The 22,129-nt window shown below is 39.3% G+C and overlaps 1 protein-coding gene across 1 annotated transcript in view; it reads right to left on the reverse strand.

Moving 5' to 3' along the window:
- The window catches only part of LOC121383389 (polycystic kidney disease protein 1-like 2), a 68,955-nt gene that overhangs the window by 42,458 nt on the left and 4,368 nt on the right, over nt 1-22,129 (reverse strand). The window contains exons 5-10 of the mRNA XM_041513390.1: nt 20,657-20,836; nt 18,629-18,782; nt 16,330-16,599; nt 7,186-7,862; nt 6,134-6,276; nt 2,464-2,576 (exon numbers count right to left, since the gene is read on the reverse strand). Coding sequence (XP_041369324.1) covers nt 2,464-2,576; nt 6,134-6,276; nt 7,186-7,862; nt 16,330-16,599; nt 18,629-18,782; nt 20,657-20,836 — 1,537 coding nt within the window. The remainder of the gene's footprint in view (nt 1-2,463; nt 2,577-6,133; nt 6,277-7,185; nt 7,863-16,329; nt 16,600-18,628; nt 18,783-20,656; nt 20,837-22,129) is intronic.

A 22,129-nucleotide genomic window follows, 5' to 3' on the forward strand; every position in this document is an offset into this window, starting at 1 on the left:
TTCTTATATACCCATGTGAAACAGCACCCGTTGTAGATTTTCATCTCCAAAAGACTTGTGATTGGTCAGGTCACAACATGCAGCCATACCCTCCAATAAAATAGGCACAACTAAAATTGATTGTTCTGTGATATGTAAGTTAATTAGCCTGAAACTGATCGTTCTGTGACTATATGGGGGTGGTGCAACTACTTATGAGTCATACTATGGGGTGACAGGAAAATATAAATGTTGGTAGCGGGAAAAAAAGATGCTTGATTGCAGGGTACGCATGGACCCCATGGCACCCCTCTCTCAGGGCTTGAACTTAACGGCGGCAAGGACGGCAATTGCAATCGGTGACATATAAACTGCCGTCAGTTGAGGGCGTCACCGATGGCACTTTTGTGCTACCAAATAAATATTACTGCCACCGGTAAAGCTCCTCACCGACCGCAAAATATATAAACGTGTATGAACATTATCTGACAGTATTTAACATGGGCGTTTTGGTCCTGGTTGGAGTTAATGGGTGTTTAGTTTGTACCACTTGATGGAACAAGTCATGCACATACCCTGTGTTGTTGTATAATATACATTCTCACTGCATTTTGCCTCCTCACTTTCGTGTTATGTCGCCCCTTTTCACGTTTGGCAGCCCCATTTGTTTTTTCTGCACCCCTCTTTAATTTTCGGCATCCTGTTATAATTTACAGTACCCAGCTCAGCTATTTCAAAATGCATTTTTTCACACTGAAAAACATCGATCAGTCTGCACACTGGACATCAAAGTTGTGTATGAAAGCGCAACTGACGAAAAACTTCAGTAGCTTACGACAGTGACTGTAATGTAATTTAACACTATTTTTAACAGCGTCTGTTGTGCCCCATACCAGTATCCATTTGTATGTTTGATATACACAATAAAAGTTATATTTTAGTTTAGCAATGAAAACATTTTATTTTTATCATTTAAGCACTCTCTGACTGAAAAAACTTTTATTTGGCGCCAAATTTGTCATGTGATCAGAATGGTCATTTCTGTCTTGTGTCCACTATCTCATGTCTGATATTTTATCCTCAATTGCAGATTTAATTGGTCGTAACTGATGATTTTTACTTATTGTCATTTGTTTATTCAGCAATTCTTTATTAAATATTAAAACGGGGGGGGGGGGGGGGTTTTGGGGGGGGGGGGAATCACCACTTATAAAAACAACAAAAGTGGTAGCTAGTGTTCATTAAAATCATTTATCATGGATGCCAAATAATATATACACCGCCTTTACAAAAGCAAAACTACATTGGATGAAGATGGAAATAAAAAGAACAGAAAATGTTATCCCACAATAAGGGATCACTTATAAAATCTCGTTTATTATTTTTTAGGTATCTTAAAATCTTTATTAAAATAATATTAAATCTTTGATCGGTTTAGCAAAACAAATACTCGTGAATGTCAGACTGACACTCCGTTTTAACTGAACTATGTTTTAACTAATAGTGAATAAAAGATAAGGCAGCTTGTACATCATATCAACTTTTCAGTACCAGATACTGAGGGGCAAAATAAGGGATAGGTACTTCCAGAAAGTTGACCAACACACAACGATATACGATAGCCAAACATTTCCCTTTCTTTTTTTGGGTTTTTTTTTTTTTTCAATGGTTGGGTGGGGGTCGCGTGACCACCATCTTTTAATTCTCACCCAGCGAGAACACTGTATACAATTTAATGTCATCCATAGAACAATTTTCATGTCATATTCACTGAAATCTTGGGACAACTTCGTCTCAGAAACACCAGGTTCCATTAAACATTAGTTTATGCCAGTAGTCCATGATTCCATTTATAATAAATTCTTGTTTACTGTATTGAAGTTTATTGACATAAATTAAAGAAATATGACTACATGTACATACAGAAAAATAACCTTTCAGTCAAGTTTATTTGCTGCAAAAATCAGTTTAAAAAAATTGCTGGGCTCTTTCACAGACGGCAATTTGGTGAAAGGGCCCACTGGGTGATAAATTCTTAAGTTCGAGCCCTGCTCTCTGGCTATCCCAATGGACCCAGAAAATAGTAGCTAAGATTGATTGTAGTGACTTGCAGTGAGTTTTGTGAATGGCACATGTAAGTAATAACGGCTGAATGCAGTATACATGAGTTATCTTCCATACTTTCACATCAGTGTGGTATGGCCTAAAATGTTTTTCATCAAACACCAGGTTTAATAAAAGATATTGTGTGTGTGTGTGTGTATTAGATCATTTTAACACAATGTGTTCGCATCCTCTTAAACAAAAAATCGTTAAAGCATCATATACTTCAGACCCATTAGATTTTCACCATAACGTATGTCGCATAGTGGAATACAGGCTTGCAAATGAAAGAAAGAATTATTTTCACAACTGTAGATATTTTCAAGTATAATAAAGGTATAAGAAGGGTTGGTGAAGATGGGGGTGAATTTCATTCAATACCTGTTTCTACTGAGTGGTTTAAATAATTCTGTTTTATTGAATCATCTTCCGACACAGATTTTACAAATTCACAAGTGGCATTCGTATCTTTTATTGCACAATACCAGTTGAATCTGAAATTATAAAACAAACCATTACAACTTTGTTTTAATAGGCATTAAACCTTCATAAAGAGTTCCATGGAATTAAATATCGTACCTACCATAAACCAGTTTGGTATCAATCATTTGCAGCCACATAATTGGGTTTTTGGGGGGTTTTTTTTAAAGCATGCCTGCATTGAGGTTAACACTTATAGGTGCAAATATTAAGTAAGTTTCATGGATCTAAAACTTACAGTTTGGAAGGAATAAGAGTAAATGTCAAAAGGTCAAACTTAAAAATCATACTGATACTGATTAATGGTCACTACATGTATATAAGTCAATATGAAACATATATCCGATGAAAAGTGGCTAAGTCCACTGATACAGTACGGTAAAAATATCATCAAAATAAAGTAAATGTACATGATACTTATGGAAATTAAGAGTATATATACAGTCTGTTTGTGTCAAATGGGAACTGATGAATTGAAATTCATATAAAAACACATCACATGTATTAAGTTTTAAACCAATACCAATTTTACTCAAATAACATTTAAATAACATTTTTTTTAAAAAGAAGAAAAAAGTTTCTTTACAAATTACCATTAAATTGTATAGGTTAAATCTTTTTGCATACAGGTATGAAGGCAACTAAAGCACACAATGCTATCCTTAGTCTTTGTGTACTGCATTTATCGATCACTTCAGTGGCAATGCAAGTGAAGCTGCATGCATTGGCTGTCCTATCATTTTGTTTTCACCTCTGTATTAAAAATGAGATTTAATCTATATAATTTGATAGTAATTTGTTAAGAAACTCTTTTAATTACATAGACATTTAAAAATATATATATACCTGGTATATATTTGAGTTGGTATGGGTTTAAAACTTAATAATATGTTGTTATATGAATTTTAACTTTATTCATTGCAATTCATCTAGTTCTTTTTGATGCAATCAGACAATAATTTGCTTTGAACAGGACTGGATCTACTGGCCTCGGTTGTATATAGTGGAAAAGCTATTCGACTTAATGCTGGTAATTACTGGGTTTGCCTCTCGGTACCAAAAACTCCTACTTGGCTCTAGCAGACTGAAGAACAATTTCAGATTACTTCACTGCATGAAAAGCATGTCATCTTGACAGTGGTACATGACACACCTTGTACAACATGGAAAATACTAGCAAAATATTATTCTCCTTTTATTTTCATGTTTGCCTGAAAAAGTACAAAATTTCATATTGATCTGACCTATAAACAATTAACTTCCCAAAATGTATTACTAAACTATTCTGATGATCCTCCATAACTCAAACTACCTTACTAAGATGAATTATCAGATGTGTCACAGTATGTAAAAATTATGCCGATATTTCACATGTCTGGGTTATCGGTGGATTTTAGAAACATATGGGTTAAACCTAGGTTAAACCCTGGGTTATCTTTACTGTGCATTTCACATGTCTGGTTTTTAATAACCCTAGTTTAACACTAGGTTACAATTGTAAATTACTTGTTTAAATCTGTCATGGAGGTGGTTTTTCACTGGGTTTGCTCAAAGTAACTTTGCTACATGGATAATTTCGGCAGCAAAATTATGTTTTACGTCAGTATTGCAGAGCCATGAAATGTGAACATATTTTTAGAGATCATCTGAACCGACTAGATTGTTACTACGACATGGATTTTGTGAAACGTTACCATTTTAGTTGTCAAATGACCTTACAGCTGAGGACCGGCCTCGGTGGCGTAGTGGTTAGGCCATCGGTCTACAGGCTGGTAGGTACTGGGTTCGGATCCCAGTCGAGGCATGGGATTTTTAATCCAGATACCAACTTCAAATCCTGAGTGAGTGCTCCGCAAGGCTCAATGGGTAGGTGTAAACCACTTACACCGACCAGTGATCCATAACTGGTTCAACAAAGGCCAGGGTTTGTGCTATCCTGCCTGTGGGAAGCGCAAATAAAAGATCCCTTGCTGCCTGTCATAAAAGAGTAGCCTATGTGGCGACAGCGGGATTCCTCTAAACAAAATCTGTGTGGTCCTTAACCATATGTCTGATGCCATATAACCGTAAATAAAATGTGTTGAGTGCGTCGTTAAATAAAACACTTCTTTCTTTCTTTACAGATGAGGTTCAGAACATTTGCATTTCTTTATATTCCGAATTGGACCTAGAAGATACATTGTGTAGGGATTTCTAGTTTAAGTAAGACTTGGTTTGTGCCTCCCCACTCCAACACACACACTTGGATGTGTTCCACCTCATCGCTTCACATAACAAACAATATTATTATTTCATATAATTGGATTAAACTGCACGTATGATATTAAATATTTACTGGACAGCCTTGATCTTTCAGGGGTTTGGTTGAATCAATATCATGTTTTTGCCTTGTTTACTAAAACATATGCTAGCTGGACCAATATTTGCAAGCTAATGAAAATGAATATTACTTTGTTTTAGTATGTCCAGTGTATAAACATACTAAAACAATATAGACATTTACAAAATTAATATATTTGAATAAAATTTACATTAGAAGTTTTGTAGGTTAATAATAATGTCTTGTGACAATCCAAAAGTTTTATTAAATTTAGCACCCCACCCCTGGTTCTGTCAATGTTTCTTCGTTTCCCTTCTAAAATGTTTGTTAATATACATGGGCTCCCGATTTTAATAATATATCGGTAACAAGTTTCAGATGCAAAGTAATGAAGTGTAACCGGCCTCAGTGGCGTCGTGGCAGGCCATCGGTCTACAGGCTGGTAGGTACTGGGTTCGGATCCCAGTCAAGGCATGGGATTTTTAATCCAGATACCGACTCCAAACCCTGAGTGAGTGCTCCGCAAGGCTCAATGGGTAGGTGTAAACCACTTGCACCGACCAGTGATCCATAACGGGTTCAACAAAGGCCATGGTTTGTGCTATCCTGCCTGTGGGAAGCGCAAATAAAACATCCCTTGCTGCCAATCGGAAGAGTAGCCCATGTAGTGGCGACAGCGGGTTTCCCTCTCAAAATCTGTGTGGTCCTGAACCATATGTCTGACGCCATATAACCGTAAATAAAATGTGTTGAGTGCGTCGTTAAATAAAACACTTCTTTCTTTTTCTTTTAATGAAGTGTAAGCTATTGTTCGCTTATGTCCCTTTCCAGATTAGTGGTTATATAACCCATGCAGTAAGTGTGGTTTTGTAAACACAGGTAAAACACACATGTGAAATACACCACGGGTCTTCGTCAAATTGTTCAGCATTTGCAGGTTCCGTCTACCCCGGGCTCGGGTGATACCGAGATAGCTCAACTGACCGCAAGCGTGAAGCACGGCCCTGTCAAGTAGGCCCATACCGAAATGGAAATAATGCAGCTTCACCATGTTTGTAATGTCCAACAAAAATAAATGTCTTTGTCTCCGTGTTCAATGTTTGTGGCGTTTTAAAAAAAAGAGAGAAGTTTTTCAGCATTTTACGTAAACCAGTGTTACCCTAGGTTTTGATATAACCCAGTGTTATGAAACCCATACATGAAATCGGCCCTTTAATTTTTATTTTACACAATGTACTCGTATATACTCACATGATGCCAGATCTTGTCCCAGAGTTTGGATCAAAGCTTTCTGAAGCATTCAACTGTATTGGTTGATTATTTGGAATGGTCTTATAAGATGCAAAAGGCTCAAGAACAATTTTCAAAGGAGATGAAACTACTTGAAAATATCCCTATGAAAAACAAAAAAATATAAAAATCATCAAGATTAATAAGTATATAATATGTGGTTTTGTCTGGTTTTAATTTTTTCAGTGTATTTCTTTTTTACCATTTTTTTTTAATCCCAATATGCCCCATTTCCTTTATCTCCTCCAATTCATCTCATTTCTTCCAAATCTTGCAAATCCTTCAATTTTTAACTAATTTGGCTGTTCACCACCACAACTTAACCATGTCTCTCCAGCCATGACAGGTGCCAGTCTCTTACAGGCATTTACAAAATAGCACTTTTAATCGGCTTTAGTTGTGGTCTATTCAGCGTTTTTAATACTTGCTTCTGGCATTGTTTTAAGCACCTGCAATTAACAACCTACTACACTCCTCTGCTATTGATACTGATTGAGTATACACGCATTCTGAGAGTACTGCTAAAGCAATATATATCCCCCACCAGACATAAAAAAAATTCATATATCCTAAGTTCAAGGAATGTAAGGAAGGAAATGTTTTATTTAATGACACACTCAACACATTTTATTTACGGTTATATGGCAGGGCCATAACTCTGTCAAAAATGGGTAAATGATAATGAAAGTCAAACTTGATCTGTAACAGAACATGATAAAGCTACACAAAAAATTTCAGTGCAAAAAAGTCTGGAAACAAACTGTCGTAACTCCCAAGTTCAAGTGCCATAATTCTCAAAAATTGATAAATCACCATCAAAGTCAAACTTATCTGTATCAATGCATGAAAAAGCTATATACAAAATTTCAATATCTCAAAGCATTATGTAAAAAACATTGGGAAAACTATAAGTGGGACAAACAGACAGACAGACTCGACAGACAGAGATGGCACTAATAATGTTTTAGTAACAATTTAGTAACAAAATAATTTCAAATTTCAAATATACTTACACAGGATCTTTTTTTGTAGGTCTTCCCCAATAGTGTACTATTAACACTCAAGCAAACTTTAAAAATCCCCAGGTCTAGTTGTCTCTCAGGTAAGACCAGAAGATCCTCTCGTTCTAAATTAGTTATATTTAAAAATGTAAAGTCTTCCTCAGTGTAGCAGCGTTCAAAATCATTAAAATTATATAAACTCAATGACCATTTATGTTCTGTTATTCTAAAATCATCTGGTTTCACCCACAAATCATTGCATTTTGTCGGAAGAGACGGGATGAAATTCAAAGGCTGCCATCTGTAATATGGAAAGGCCATCTGTAGTTTTAATGCAGTACCATCTACCTGTAAATGGGACAGACACTTCCTGGTGATTGCGTTATGATACATAATCCTAAAATTAACTGGATTACTGAAAGAGACTCCTCCTGGAAAACTGTGCATGCCTATAGCTGTATGCGAACCTCCTGTTCTTGCGTAATACTGTATTGTGGTACATTTATGCCTGCCCATTGAGACCGATTTTATTGTAGTGAAGGCAGGACTGCAAGTGTAGTCTTCTGTTATGCTGATACTGTACTGAGAATCTGCATTTGATGCATCTGTCACAACCATGTAGAATGTAAGAACATCAAATTCTCGCACTGCACTTTTTTCCACCATAACATACATATTAGACACATAATCTGAAAATGAAATAAAAACAGAAAATGTCTCACAAATTTTGAGCCCAACTATAACAGGGTAAATATAGTATTTGTGTGTGGTACATTTCATTTCATTTCAACTTATTTTCGTGCTTATATCCAATAAAGGTTAAAGCACACTGCCCTGGGCACACACCTCAGCTATCTGGGCTGTCTGTGCAGGACAGTGAGTTAGTGCTTAGTGATAGAAAAGAGCGTGCACTGGCCTTACGCCTACCCAATGAGCCCTTAAGAACTTGCTTTAGGTTGGAGCCGGTACTGGGCTGCGAACCCTGTACCTACCAGCCTGTAGTCCAATGGCTTAACCACTGCGCCACCGAGTCCGGTGTTCGGTACAAGTTAACTGAAGCTTGAATTATTATCTAGGGTGTCAGGTGGAAAAATCAACCTGGAATGCTGTAGAAATTTAACCAGTGTACAACATTTGTTTGAGAAAGTCACTAGCCCTCACAGAAGCTTTGGATATAGTGCCCTATATATTATAGTAATACAGTTGATAATTTCCACTAGCCCAGCCATTTTATAATTCTTGAAGTTAACATGTGTTTACTTGTTTCCATTTTCGTTTTTGAGATGAAACATTCTCAAAAATTTTATTCTTTCAGCAGATTCATCACAGAGGTCAGTCCCTATTTTGGGAGATTACAATTTTTGCAAAGAAATTCACGGGTTCAGTGCAGGATCCAAATGGGACCTATGGTTACAGTCACCCATGCGTACAAGCACTGTGATTGGACGGCCAAAAATACTGTACCTCATCATTGGAATTTCCAGCTGAGTGCAAGCTAGGACATGCTTATACATGTACCATTAAAAACAAAAATAATAAAAAAATAAAATAAACAAAGGTACGCAAATTGAAAAACAGTGCATTGAACTGTGAACCTAAAACTGCAATTAATTGTCCCACCCTTAATTTAGAATTTTTTTCTTCTAATTTTCATTATTATTCATACTTACCTAGTACTAGCACAACAACAATGCTATACAACCCTGAGTTATAACCTCCACTGCAGAATTATCTCCCCTTGCCGGATGTATAACCTACACCCGCGCATGGGTAGACCGTATATCCTCGTTATCGATTCAAAGTCCGGAATGACTGAATAAAAAAAGACCTCTCTCGGGGCGGGTGGGAGGTAACGGTTGTTGTTGTGCTAGTACATGTGTACTAGGTAAGTATGAATAATAATGAAAATTAGAAACAAATTTTCTAATAGTCTTATTCAACTTACCGTACTAGCACAACAACAATGCTATAACAGACGTGATATAACACCGTTAAAGCACGAGAATTTAACATTAAAGGGAGGAGGTAAGAAAACAAGGAGGACTTACCCATTCAACCAGTAGTGTTCGTCTCAAGTAATGATACAGTGAAAAAGCAACCCACATCATACGAGGTATAAAATGTCAAAGTGACTTTTAAATTGAAGAACTACAACCCCAATTAAAAGTAAACAAGTTAACAAGGTGAGGAAACCCGCACACCAAGTAATGGTAAAAGACACTCGACTGCCCCAGATAGTCAACCATCCACCCCCCACTCTCCAAACAGGAGGTGGAGAACTATCTCCCAGAAAGAATGCCGCTAGCGACCGGACGAAATAAGGGTCGCCCCCTACTCGTGGCCCTGCGCACCGAAATGAGTTGCTGCCCTGCAATGACTGACTGAATCCGCCGAGTTCCGTCCGGACCAACAGCCATATCACGGAAATAAAACCGGTCAAACGAGTGTCGACCTTTCCAAAATCCCGCACTCATGACCTTGAAAATGTCCAAAGAATCATGGAAATTAAGGGAAGCAGAAATCGCCCGAATCTCATGAGGTCGAATGGAGAAATTCAGCAGAACATGATCACCCGCCTTCTCATATGCCAGTTTGATGGTTGCAGCAATCCATCTCGACAAAGCATACTTCGTAATGTCTCCTGGTTCGCGTGTGAAAGAGATAAACAGTCTCTTAGTGTTTTGCCGGAGATTTCTAGTACGCTCCAAATAGAATTTTAAAGCCCGCACCGGACAAAGAAGTCTATCAGAATTATCCGCAGAAAGCGTACGAGATAAACACTGAATAATGGCCGGAGGAAACTCTTCCCCTGGCACCTGGTTCTTAGCCACGAAAACAGGATCAGTACGTAATGTAACTGACCCGTCCGTATTGTAATCCACCAAATCATGCAAAAAAGCATGAATCTCACTAATACGACGGCAAGCCGCTAGTGAGACCAGAAACAAAGTTTTCCACGTCAAATGACGAAGACTGGCGAATTTCAAAGGCTCGTAGGGCTTGCCTTTGAGTGCATGCAGAACCAGAAAAACATTCCATTTAGGCAAAATGGAAGGCTTCTCAACCGTGTTTTGCAACGACTTAAGCAAGTCATGCAACACGAGATTCGTTGAGAAATCTTGACGTCCACACTGCCTCAGAGTAGTGAAAATGGACGACCGGTGACTTCTCACTGTTTGAACCTTCAGCTGTCTTTCTTGCACAAGAGCCAGAAAGTACTCAGCTAAATCATTAACAGTAGGCGACAAGGGATCCACGTCCCTCTCAGTCGCCCAACGAACCCAAGCGCGCCAGTGACACTGGTAGACCCTCTCCGTAGACTGGCCTGGCGCTTCGACGAGCTCAGCAACCCGTTTAGAAAAGCCTCTGTTTCGGAGGGAAACCCCGATAACCGTCATGCGTGAAGTCAGAAAACCTCCGGCTTCGGATGCCACTCTGTCCGACGCAGTCTCTGACTGAGTAGATCGGGTATCAACGGCAACCGCACCGGCTCCTGCACTAAAAGTGACAGGAGCGGAGGAAACCAGGCTTGAGCTGCCCAACTCGGGGCTACGAGCGTGACACGACAAGGTTGCTGTCTGATCTTTGCCAGAACCTTGCCAAGCAGAACCGGAGGGGGAAAGGCGTAAAAATCCAGTCCCGTCCAGTCCATGCTCAACGCATCGTACTCCAGTGCCAGTGGGTCTGGTACCGGCGATACAAACACTGGCAACTGACTGTTCAGGCGAGTGGCAAACATATCGAGTTGAGGACTCCCCCACAACTGAAGAACTTGATAAGCCACCGTCCTGTGCAACATCCACTCCGTCTGAACCGGGGAACGACGACTCAAAGCGTCCGCCAAGACGTTCACGGACGAAGGAATGTGTTTGGCTGATAACACCACTCCCCAATCGTCGCACCATTCCAGAATCTCCAAAGCCGCAAGACTCAATGACAGGGATTTTGTGCCTCCCCACCGATTGAGGTACGCAACAACCGACATGTTGTCAGACCTCAACAAAATACGACGATGTCGAATAACAGTCCTGAAATGGAGACAAGCGCGACGCACTGCTTCCATCTCCAACAGGTTGATGTGACGACTCCTCTCTGAACGAGTCCACACCCCTGACAGATGTTGATCCAAAAGGTGTGCACCGAACCCCTCGAGGGAAGCATCGGTAAACAGGACCACCTCTGGAGAAAGTGGGTGTAAAGGGACGGCCTGGGACATACACTTGTCCACTAGACACTCTTGGATCGGAAGAATGAACCAAGGCCCCAATGGTATCACCAAATCCCAGCTGAGACCATCCCACACTCGGGACAAATGCCATTGAAGCGGTCTCTTGAACCGTCTGAACTGCACATTCAGCGCCGCCAGCGATTCGAGATGGCCTATCAACACATGGAGCGTGCGCACCGACGCACTTTGCTCCACCAGAAGACGTTGCGCCAACGTCCTGAAATTGTGAAGTCGTGAATCCGTCGGAAGAACGGACGCCTCCACAAGGTTGAAAACCACCCCGAGATAAGTGAAAACCTGCGTTGGCACTAACTCCGACTTGACCCAATTGGGAATAAACCCCAATCGGAGAATCATGTTGATCACGAACTCCACGCCCACGAGACATGCCGTCTGTGACGCCGCCGGAATTAACCAATCGTCCAGGTAATTGTGCATCCGTATACCCAACAGATGTACACGCCCCACCACTGCCTTTACTACCCGAGTAAAGACGTGAGGGCTTGTGGCCAATCCAAACGGCAGAACTTGAAACTCGTAAGCTCTGCCGTCGTAGAGGAACCGCAAGTACTTCCAAAAATCCCGATGGATTGGAACATGCAGGTAAGCGTCCTTCAAATCGATGGACGCCGCCTATTCCCCCACCTGAAGCAAAGCGCGAACAGACTGAACCGTCTCCATCTTCATAGATGGAATAACGACGAAATAATTCAGCGGCTTCAGGTTTAGAACTGGTCGCCACTCGCCATTCTTCTTCTGGGCGAAGAATAGATGGGAATAAAATCCCGGAGTGCCCAAATCCACCTCCTGGATGGCTTTCTTGTCGAGAAACTCGACAACCATCTTCTCCACCAGTACTCGTTTGTCGACAAGCTTTACTGTAGGTAACCAGGGGGAGGACGTCAGTGGAGGGGGTGAAGAAAACGGAATTCTGTATCCGTTGCGGACAACCGACAAAACCCATGGGTCCAGATCTGGCAGTTCGCACCAACTTTGAACAAAATGGCGCAATCTGCCCCCCACAGGAAGATCTGCTAAAGGAACCTCTGTAAGCAGATGTCGATTGTCCATGCACCCTCATCCCGGCCGCTTCCCACCCCTGGGCGCCTTGCCCCGAGCGGAACCACGAAAACGTGCCGGCTTCCCCCGAAAACGTCCCTGTTTCGATGAATCACGGGCATTACCAGACTGCACGCCCGAATCAGACACCATAGGGATCTGATAACTGTCAAGAAAAGTCGATTTCTTAACAGGTGGAGGCTTAAAAGTAGACGCCGCCTGGCGCTTACGAGCAGTTCGGGACGGAGCAGCAGGGACGAATTTCGCGTCTTCTTGGTCCATGACCAAGTTAAAATTGGTCCCAAAAAGTAAGGTTTCCCTTACTGAGCGACTACGAAAGTAGGTTTTAACCACACCCGTCGCTCTCAGTCCCACCAGGTAGTGATCCCGACGCAGAAGTAGACTGTTGGCAAAAACACGCCCAGCAAGCTGAGCGACGTGATGAGAGGCTTTAGAAGCCGCCAACAAACAACCCTTAGCCATCGGCGGAAGACCCGTGACTGCTTTATCTAACCCAAATAGCAACGTACCTAAATGGTTATTGACTTGAAAAAGAAGTTTAGATAACCTCTCCAAAGTCTCTAAATCCGTGAGTGGCACACTGACATTAGGAGATGGGTGGCAGTCTGCCTTCACCCTAGCGGAAACGACCGCTGGATGTGAAAGGAAGGAAGCTCCCAATGTCTTATACGAAGACGTGGACAAAACCTTCGCCGCAGACAACAGTTTCCCGGTAGCTAACGCTGCCGGAAACTCTTCCACCACTGCCCCCAAAATACGATCGCTACCCGCAATCAAAGCATCAATCTCCGCAAGAGATTCATGCGCCTCGTGCGCTAACGGCAAGCCGAAATCCTGCCACGGAGCGTCCGTCGCTAAAGGCCGGTTTCCAAACGAAACACCCTTGTAAGACTGAACAGCCTCCTCCGATGGAATTGCATCCGGGCACACCAGTCAAACCTGTTCCCGTACAAAACCAAGAACCGCCTGGTAATCATAATCGCCGTCTGGCGTACCATCGGCCAAATTGGTAATCTCGTCAAGCACCAAACCTGGTGCCGACCCTTCCTCCGAACCACACACTGATTCGGAGGGAAAATCATCTTCCGAAGAAGAAATATTTTCAAACGACGCGCCATGCGCTGACCGTAACAGAAACGAAACTGCATGGGCAGGACGATGCGGACCGGCCGAATCTGCAAACTGGTCCAACCCCGGTCTCGCTGGAAACCCCGGCGGTGGAGGGACTGGTGGAGGCGATTCCCTTGCCAGGCCATGAAATTCTCAAAAAGAGAAACATAGTCCTCCCGATTCCGCCCCTGAGGGCAACCCGAAACCATCGAACCCTGAACGAAAGGTTCCGCCCACGCAGTCGAGGGATAACGCCTGGAACCTCTACCCCGATCTGACAGGTCTGGATTGACCATCGGTGTAGACACAGGCGCACCCAAGAAAGCTGCAGTTTCCCTGATCCCTGCCGAAACAGACAACGGGACTGGTGGTGTCGGTTGAACCGGACCGTCAGGAAATTTGTACACGTACGAACTTGCACCGAATTCTGAACCCAACGTACCACGTGTGGATTAGCCAACCAAGTTGACGTAGCCACATGCGAACGATCTAAAAGTTGATGACGCTGTACAGGCGCCCCAACAACAGAAGGGACGCCTACTGGCGTCACACCTAAACCAACGCCACCCGGCTCCGTGACCGAGACAACGTTGTAAGACTTCGCGATTTCGCCAAGTGGCTCGATCACCGAAGTAGCGCCGAAAGACGCGTTGACCGAAACGGCGCCCTCGGACGCCACGACCAACCCTGCACCAGAAATCTGGTGAGCCAAACGGCGTCGCGAAGCGGACTTCATTCTAGAGCTAATCGACCCCTCCACAGAAGGACCGATAACCCTGCCCCCATCAGCAAGATGGGAGTCGGAACTGAGAGACAGTCGTTCCTGCCACAACTGCACTCCCTCCGACTGACGCCCCCGTTACAACCGTAACCGGCGCCGCCTCCACCGACGGAGGCAAAAGCAAATCCCCAGTTCGAACGGAGCCCGACCTGGAAGAAACCTTCCCTGCTTCAGCCGAAACAGGGAGCAACAGCGCTTCGGGTTTACTGGTATCACCATGAAGATGGCGAACAGACAAGGAGGCGCCCTTGCGCCTACCACTTGTCCGCGAGCTCTTTGAACTGGACACCGACTTGCCGACCGCCGGCAAATCGGTATGGAGCACGACCCCGGAGGTTGCCACTTTGCTCCGCCCGCCCCGTTCACGTCTAATCATCCTCTTTCGCTCGGCATCTTTTGACAGCTTCTGAGCCTTCCCCCACGTGGAGGGGGACCAATTTACACAGGTATGACACTGGCGTTCAAAACAACAAGAACGACATGCCCGACATAACAAATGCTGATCAAACTGGGGCAGTCGTTTAAGACAACCCCCCTCGGCACACACAACCAACCGGTTGGAGCCCGAGGAAGCCGTGTCAGACATTAACCCCCTGTGTAAATTACCCAAAAGACCTCGTATGACAGAGTAAAACAAAATTACAAATTAATAAACAATCTGACAATTTGACAAAAATTTTACTACAGAACTCGAACACGACTGCAATGGAGGACTGCAGAATCAAAAAAGAGGATATACGGTCTACCCATGCGCGGGTGTAGGTTATACATCCGACAAGGGGAGATAATTCTGCAGTGGAGGTTATAACTCAGGGTTGTATAGCATTGTTGTTGTGCTAGTACGGTAAGTTGAATAAGACTAATACATATATGTATTTTTAGGTGAAACAATGTTTTAAAATTTTATTTATTGTGTAATCAGGGTTTTATAACATTTGTTCCTAGATTCCAACAATAATTAGCACCATTCCCCAAAGGCTATGTTGTTTCTATTCCCTATTTTGGTATAAGCTATGACAAGGTTTTACAATATCATAGCACTAGGATAGATTCGAAAATCTGGCCCCAGTTGAGCAAGTATACAACACAATAACATCACTCCCCAAAAATAGGTGCAATATAATAAACAATTATGGCATTGTGATAAGACCGATATATTTTCTTACACACCCGTTGGTGAGAACATCATGCATTATTTTTGATAACACATGGTTGTTTACACATGTACGTGTTAACAATTCCAAGACATACGACTGGCTGCTCCTAGGTGATGACCAGGTCACCAGTGCCATACATCCAATGAAAAACAACACAGTGGAAATCAATTACACTATGACGTATAGTTAACCTAACAATCATGTGTCTGTTATGCGTAAGTTAGCTGTAAATAACTTTTAGTAAAAAACAATGCTAAAATTTGCTTAAAACCTGGTGTTTGAGGATATGTAAGAAATAGAATAATACATTTGTGTCCGTTATAGATACCATTTATCTCACAAATCGTTTAAAAATGTATGTATCAAACTCGCTTTTGCTAATTTTAAAACAACTCGTTGTGAGATAAATGGTATCTATAATGGCCGGCCACTCATGTATTATTCTTTATTTATGGAGCCAAAAACACAACAAACAATGTTAACAGAGGCCAGAGACAAAGGTCGATATTTATTTTTTACATTCCATAAAACATTATACTGGTCTCATCATATTGCCTTAATTGTTTTATTACTTCAATCAGTTCAATAAAAATTAATTAGACAAGTTAAATACAATCAATTGGGTACTATGCAATCTAGCAAGCACAAGTATTTTGCACTATTGACGTCATACATGAAACATGATGTCATTATGAGAGCCAACAAAGTTTATGTTTTTGCTTCTTTTCTCGAAAACGTAAAAAAATAACTTGCTTTCTTTTGCCATGACAGGGCAGTATTGTCGTATTACCAATACTTACCACAACTTCCCTCCACTTTTACTGGACAATGACATGAGTGATTTGTTTTGTCGTTCACGCATACTTGGCCATCCGGACATGGAAGTTTAGAACAAGGATTATCTGGTGAACAGACAGGATCTGATCCAGGCGGAAAGTAATAGTATTTGAAAGAACCACATGTTTCCACAGCCAGAGGACACCGAGAGTACAGGCACTGGTAGGCTTTACGAGATGTCGGAAGATAAAAACTGTTATGAGTTCCGCACTGAGGGTTTTTTTGACGTGAAGCTGGTTAAAAAAATAAGCGAGTACATTAACTAAGGTTTAGTTCCTCACAAATGGTTGATCAATTTGTAAATACCATACATGTACATTTTTAATTTAAAAAAGAAAGACTTTTTCTTAACAATGAATCGCGTTGTAAATTACTTAAGTACACTTCCAACGAACTATTGCATAGAACGAACTGATTGTAAAGTCACGTTTTATCTCCCTATACATTAATAACCAACTTATGCAAATGTGTACAACAAACTACTGCTATAACAAACTATCATGGTCCCTTGTGGTTCGTTATAAGAGTAGTTTACTGTATTTGTTAATTTTTGAACAGTTAAAATCTGAATTTTAAGTAATTGTTTAATTTATATGATTTTTTCCCCTTCTAAACCCCTTAATTAACTTACAGAGGAATTCAGTGGAAACACTAGAAATAGCTAAATTTATGACTTAAAGAACAAATTCATTATGTCAAAGGGACTGTTATTACTGCTATTGTAGCGTGTTCCCGGCTAGTAGAGCCTTTTTAAAGACTACTATTACACATGCAATGTATTTTTTCCCCTGACGTTTAAAGTTGATTTTGCTTAACGACACCACTAGAGCACATTGATTAAATAATCATTGGCTATTCATGTCGAACATTTGGTAAGTTTGACATGTAGTTATCAGAGGAAACATGCTACATTTTTCTAATGCAGCAAGGAGTCTTTTATATGCACTTTCCCCCAGACAGGATAACACATACCATGGCCTTTGACCAGTTGTGGCACACTAGTTGGCGTGAGAAAAAAACACCCAATCAGTTGAATGGATCCACCGAGGTGTTCGATCCTGCGACGCAAGCACCCCAAGTGAGCTAAATCTTGCGCTCTCTAGTGGTGTCGATAAACAAAACAAACTTTCTTTCTTTCTAAATCCCGCCCTTTTTTCACCAGAATATCAATGTCTTTATATTGAATGTGTTTCTGGTCATTATAATGTTTGTTGTAATCTAAACTGGCTTTTTTCTTCCAATAATTTCACATATACCAAAAAATATATATTGGGGAATAAAAAGATGTTTAATCTACTACAAACATGAGAATGATCAGAAAAACACTGGATACAGAGACATTGATATTCTAAACAGCAACATTATTTAAAGTGTTAAGAAGCTCTAAGATCAGCTACACGTAGCTGTTAGTTGGAAACATCTTATACATGTAATGGCAGAAATCTCTGGATATATAAAAAAAAAAAGTAAAGTTTGTTTTATTTAACGATGCCACTAGAGCACATTGATTTTTTATCTTATCATCGGCTACTGGACATCAAACATATGGTCATTCTGACACTGTTTTTTTAGAGGAAACCTGCTGTCGCCACATAGGCTACTCTTTTACGACAGGCAGCAAGGGATCTCCAGATATATTCCCTTTAGACTTCTAAATTAGTGTAGCCTGTACTAAAAATGTAACAATACAGTAATACAGTATATTATGATACGAGGTCAACGATACATGTATGATAGATATTCAGAACTTCATAAATGTTGTTTTCACTTCCTATTTATTGCACAAGTTTATTTTGGGCAAGAATACATACCACGAGACCGCATAGAGAATATATATAGAGAAATAATCAACACAAAAACAACCAATTATTTATAATAACAGTTAAAAAAAAAAAAAATTAAAGGTTGCCATGTTTATGATCAGAAACCAATACCTTTTTTTCAGAATAAAAATTGCATTATTAAAGAATGTGCACATAATTATGAATAGTCAAGTTGCATGAATGCCTTTTATGAATGGATTCAGAACTGTTTTTGCTGAAAACTATGTTATTAAGCCAGTACACCATGAATGGTAATCAAAGGCAGTGGTATGTGCTATCCTAGTTTCCTCTCTAAAACTGTATGCCACAATTACCAAACATATGACATCAAATAGCTGATGATTAATAAATCAATGTTCTCTAATGGTGTCCTTAAACAAAACAAACTTTAACTCTATATATCTGATAAAATAGAACAATGTGTATTCTAATGATTTACCAGAGGTTTGTGTGGGACATCCAAACAGTTCCATAGCAAGTGTAAAAGATACTTTCAATGCCTTAAAGTTCCAAGATATTCTAAGAAATCGGACCACAAGTGATGGCAAATGAGTTGACTTAATATCCATTGCACTAGATCCACAGGAAAATTTCTATTAAAAAGACAAATCATTTTAATACTTTTTACTTTGTTATTAGTTAAACAGATATGCAATTATTGTTCAGTATTGAAAAAAAAAAAAAAGGAGAAAAAAAGTATGTATAGTGAAATACGTCTAAACCGGATCTTGCTGGGGATTTAATATTTATTTGATTTAGACATGATCTAGTGTTTAAAGGGTCTTGCTTTAAAATTTAGAAGATTTGGGACCATGAAACTAATTAGTTACTTTTCACAGGATTCTGATTTGTTCAAGGTCCGGTTTAGACAAGTTTCACTGTATATGTGTGAATATTCAATGCCAGACTTAATCATAACTTTCATTAGTAAACAAAATATTATGTGAAAATATGAATACCATTTCTTTAACAAACATGCATATGTAATTAGGAGATAACCATATAGCATTTTTAGATTTGCAGGTGTTATTGTCTATTTGATCCTGCAAATGTAATTTTTGACTGAAGGCATTAGCCTGAGGTTAAAAATTAAACATTTGCAAGCATCAAATAGACAATAACACCCACAAATCTAAAAACTCCATATGGTTATGTCCATTGTAAACTGAATAATTTTTCTACGTAACTGTATATTTGGTATTTTTTTTAAAAATTACTGGCTACAATCTAACTGTAGATCCTTCGTCAACTTGGTCTCTTCCAATTGCTAATGACGTCACTTTCTAATGACATCATTAGCTTTCCAGGTGTTATTTTTATTTGATCCCAGAAAAAGAATGTAATTAACCAATCATAATACAGAACACACTCACCATCAGTTTACAATTTGTTTTAACACAATATGATGATGCAGATATGTTGTCAGATATGTTATTCTAGACAAAAAATGCAAAATCAGTTATGATGAATGTAGTCAGCATCCACTATTGTATTCATAAGGATTGTGAGATCTGAGCCACCTGCCGTACAAAGTTAATTTTCCATTATATATGTTAGCCAGATGACATGAAATACCTACAAATGTCTCACGAAGCTAAAATGAACGTGATCCTTCACTATAGATTTTATTCTGGAAATTTTCCAACCTATTAAAACAAGCATTCTGAGAGAGCTGCCAAAGCAATATATGTCCCCTACCGGGCCCAACAATTTTTCGTATCTCCTAAATTCAAGGGCCATAACTTAGAAAAGTGGGTAAATCACCACGAAACTTCAACTTGATCTGTAAAGCTATATACAAATGATAAAGCTATATACAAAATTTCATCTTGAAATCTCCAGGCATTGCAAAAATTAGGAAAATAATTTTTCACATTTCCTAAGTTCAATGGCCATAAGTCCGTTAAAAATGAGCAAATCACCATGAAAGTCAAACTTGATCTGTAACAAAACATGATAAACCTATACACAAAATCTCAGCTCAATATCATAGGTGTTCTGAAAAAAAAGTCTGGAAAACAAATTTTGACATCTTCTAAGTTCAAGGGCCATAACTCCATTAAAAATTAGTAAATCACCAAGGAAGTCGAATTTAATCTGTAACAGTATGTGATAAACCTATACAAATAATTTCAGATCAATATCTAAAGGTTTTCTGAAAAAAAAGTCCGGAAAACAGATTTTCATATCTCCTAAGTTCAAGGGCCATAACTCCATCAAAAATGGGTAAATTGTCATGAAAATAAAACGTGATCTGTAACAGAACATGGTGAAACTATACACAAAGTTTTAGCTCAACATCTCAAAGCGTTATATGCAAAAAAATATCCAGAAAACATATGTGGGACAGATGGACTGATAGACAGACGGACGGACAGATGAAACCTATAATTCCCTCCAGTTGGACCGGTAGGGGACTAATAACATGACCTCATTATTCGACTTTCAGGAGAAAATTGAAACCTACCAATTCCTTCCCGCTTGAATCATTAATCTTTGAGAAGCTTACAAACTCTGACAAAGAATATTTGATGTTGAAGCTGTATGGTAGGATGATATTGCCTGAATGATTAACAGCTTTCAGTCTGTCTCCATCAAATGAACTGCACTTGAATACATAGAGCAAAAAATCTTGTTGAAGGTCAACCTGCAGAAATAATTAAGGCAATTATTTATAATAATAATCCAAAAAATTTCAAACCATTAACACTAAAATTTGCTTGGTATTAAAACATGAATGATATCAATGCCACAAACATAAATAATTATTTTAATACTTTTGACTATAACTATATGAACAAGCTATTTATGTATGATGGTTGCAATATTCGAGTTGGTACATAAAATATTTTTAAAAATTACTACCTTATTCTTTCTAAACCTATACAGACACTTCTACATAGAATCAAAAACAATTTTATTTTTTTTCAATTGCCATGAGCAAGTGACAAATGAAAAAAAAAAAAATCAGAAACATAACCGTGACAATAACTAATACCAAGCTTATTATTCTATTTATTATCCCAGATATTTTTTTCTTCTCTAAAAACCTTCTTTCTTTTCTTTTTTTTTCTATATTCATACATGTATCTAAAAATAATTGGAATGACTTTACACAATATTCAAAGGATTGTAAAAAAATAATATTTTTATTTTTATTCACATTTACATATTATAATTTTTAAAAGCCACAAATTGCAGGGTTGAAACTTAACATGACCAGCAGAGCCAGTTGAAGAAAAATCTTACTGGCCCTTCTCAAATTCAACCAGCCCTCCAATTATCAAGTTAAAATTTAACTGCATGGTCAAAGTTTCTTCTTTCTGTCTCTCTGTCTCTCTGTCTCCGTCTCTCTGTCTCTCTCTCTCTCTCTCCTGTGTGTGTCTCTTTCTCTCTCTCTCTCTATCGCTCTCTCTCTATCTCTCTCTCACTCTGTGTGTGTGTGTGTGTTTAATTCAGATATTGCAAATGCTACTAATAAAATAAACATTGAATGAAAAATAAATCTATGGAAAACAAAACAAGATGATGTCATCACGAAAGTGTTCATGTCATGACTCTATAATAGTTATCAGATTTTTCTTATTTCTTGCAAATTGCTTGAAAATGAAAATCAATTAACTGATCAAATACCTTTGAAATACCTTTGGAATAATCCTGGAGTAATGGAAAATTCCACTGTTATTTTTATATGTGTGTATGTGCTAACGTTAGTGCCAGTTAAATGTAAGAGATAGACTTTGTAAATGGCAATTATGTACCAGAATAATAAAGCTAATTAAACAGGCCCATATGAACAAAAAAACCCATACATTTTCATTCTCAAATGGTTCGCAACGCTTGAAAATATGGCTTTCACATAATACTCATTGACATAAAAATCGTATTTGAAGAAACAAGAATGAAATATCCTTGTGGTTCCATGGTATAAATCTTGTGC

Source organism: Gigantopelta aegis, chromosome 10 (assembly GCF_016097555.1).
Source record: "Gigantopelta aegis isolate Gae_Host chromosome 10, Gae_host_genome, whole genome shotgun sequence".
NCBI classification, from domain to species: Eukaryota; Metazoa; Mollusca; class Gastropoda; order Neomphalida; family Peltospiridae; genus Gigantopelta; species Gigantopelta aegis.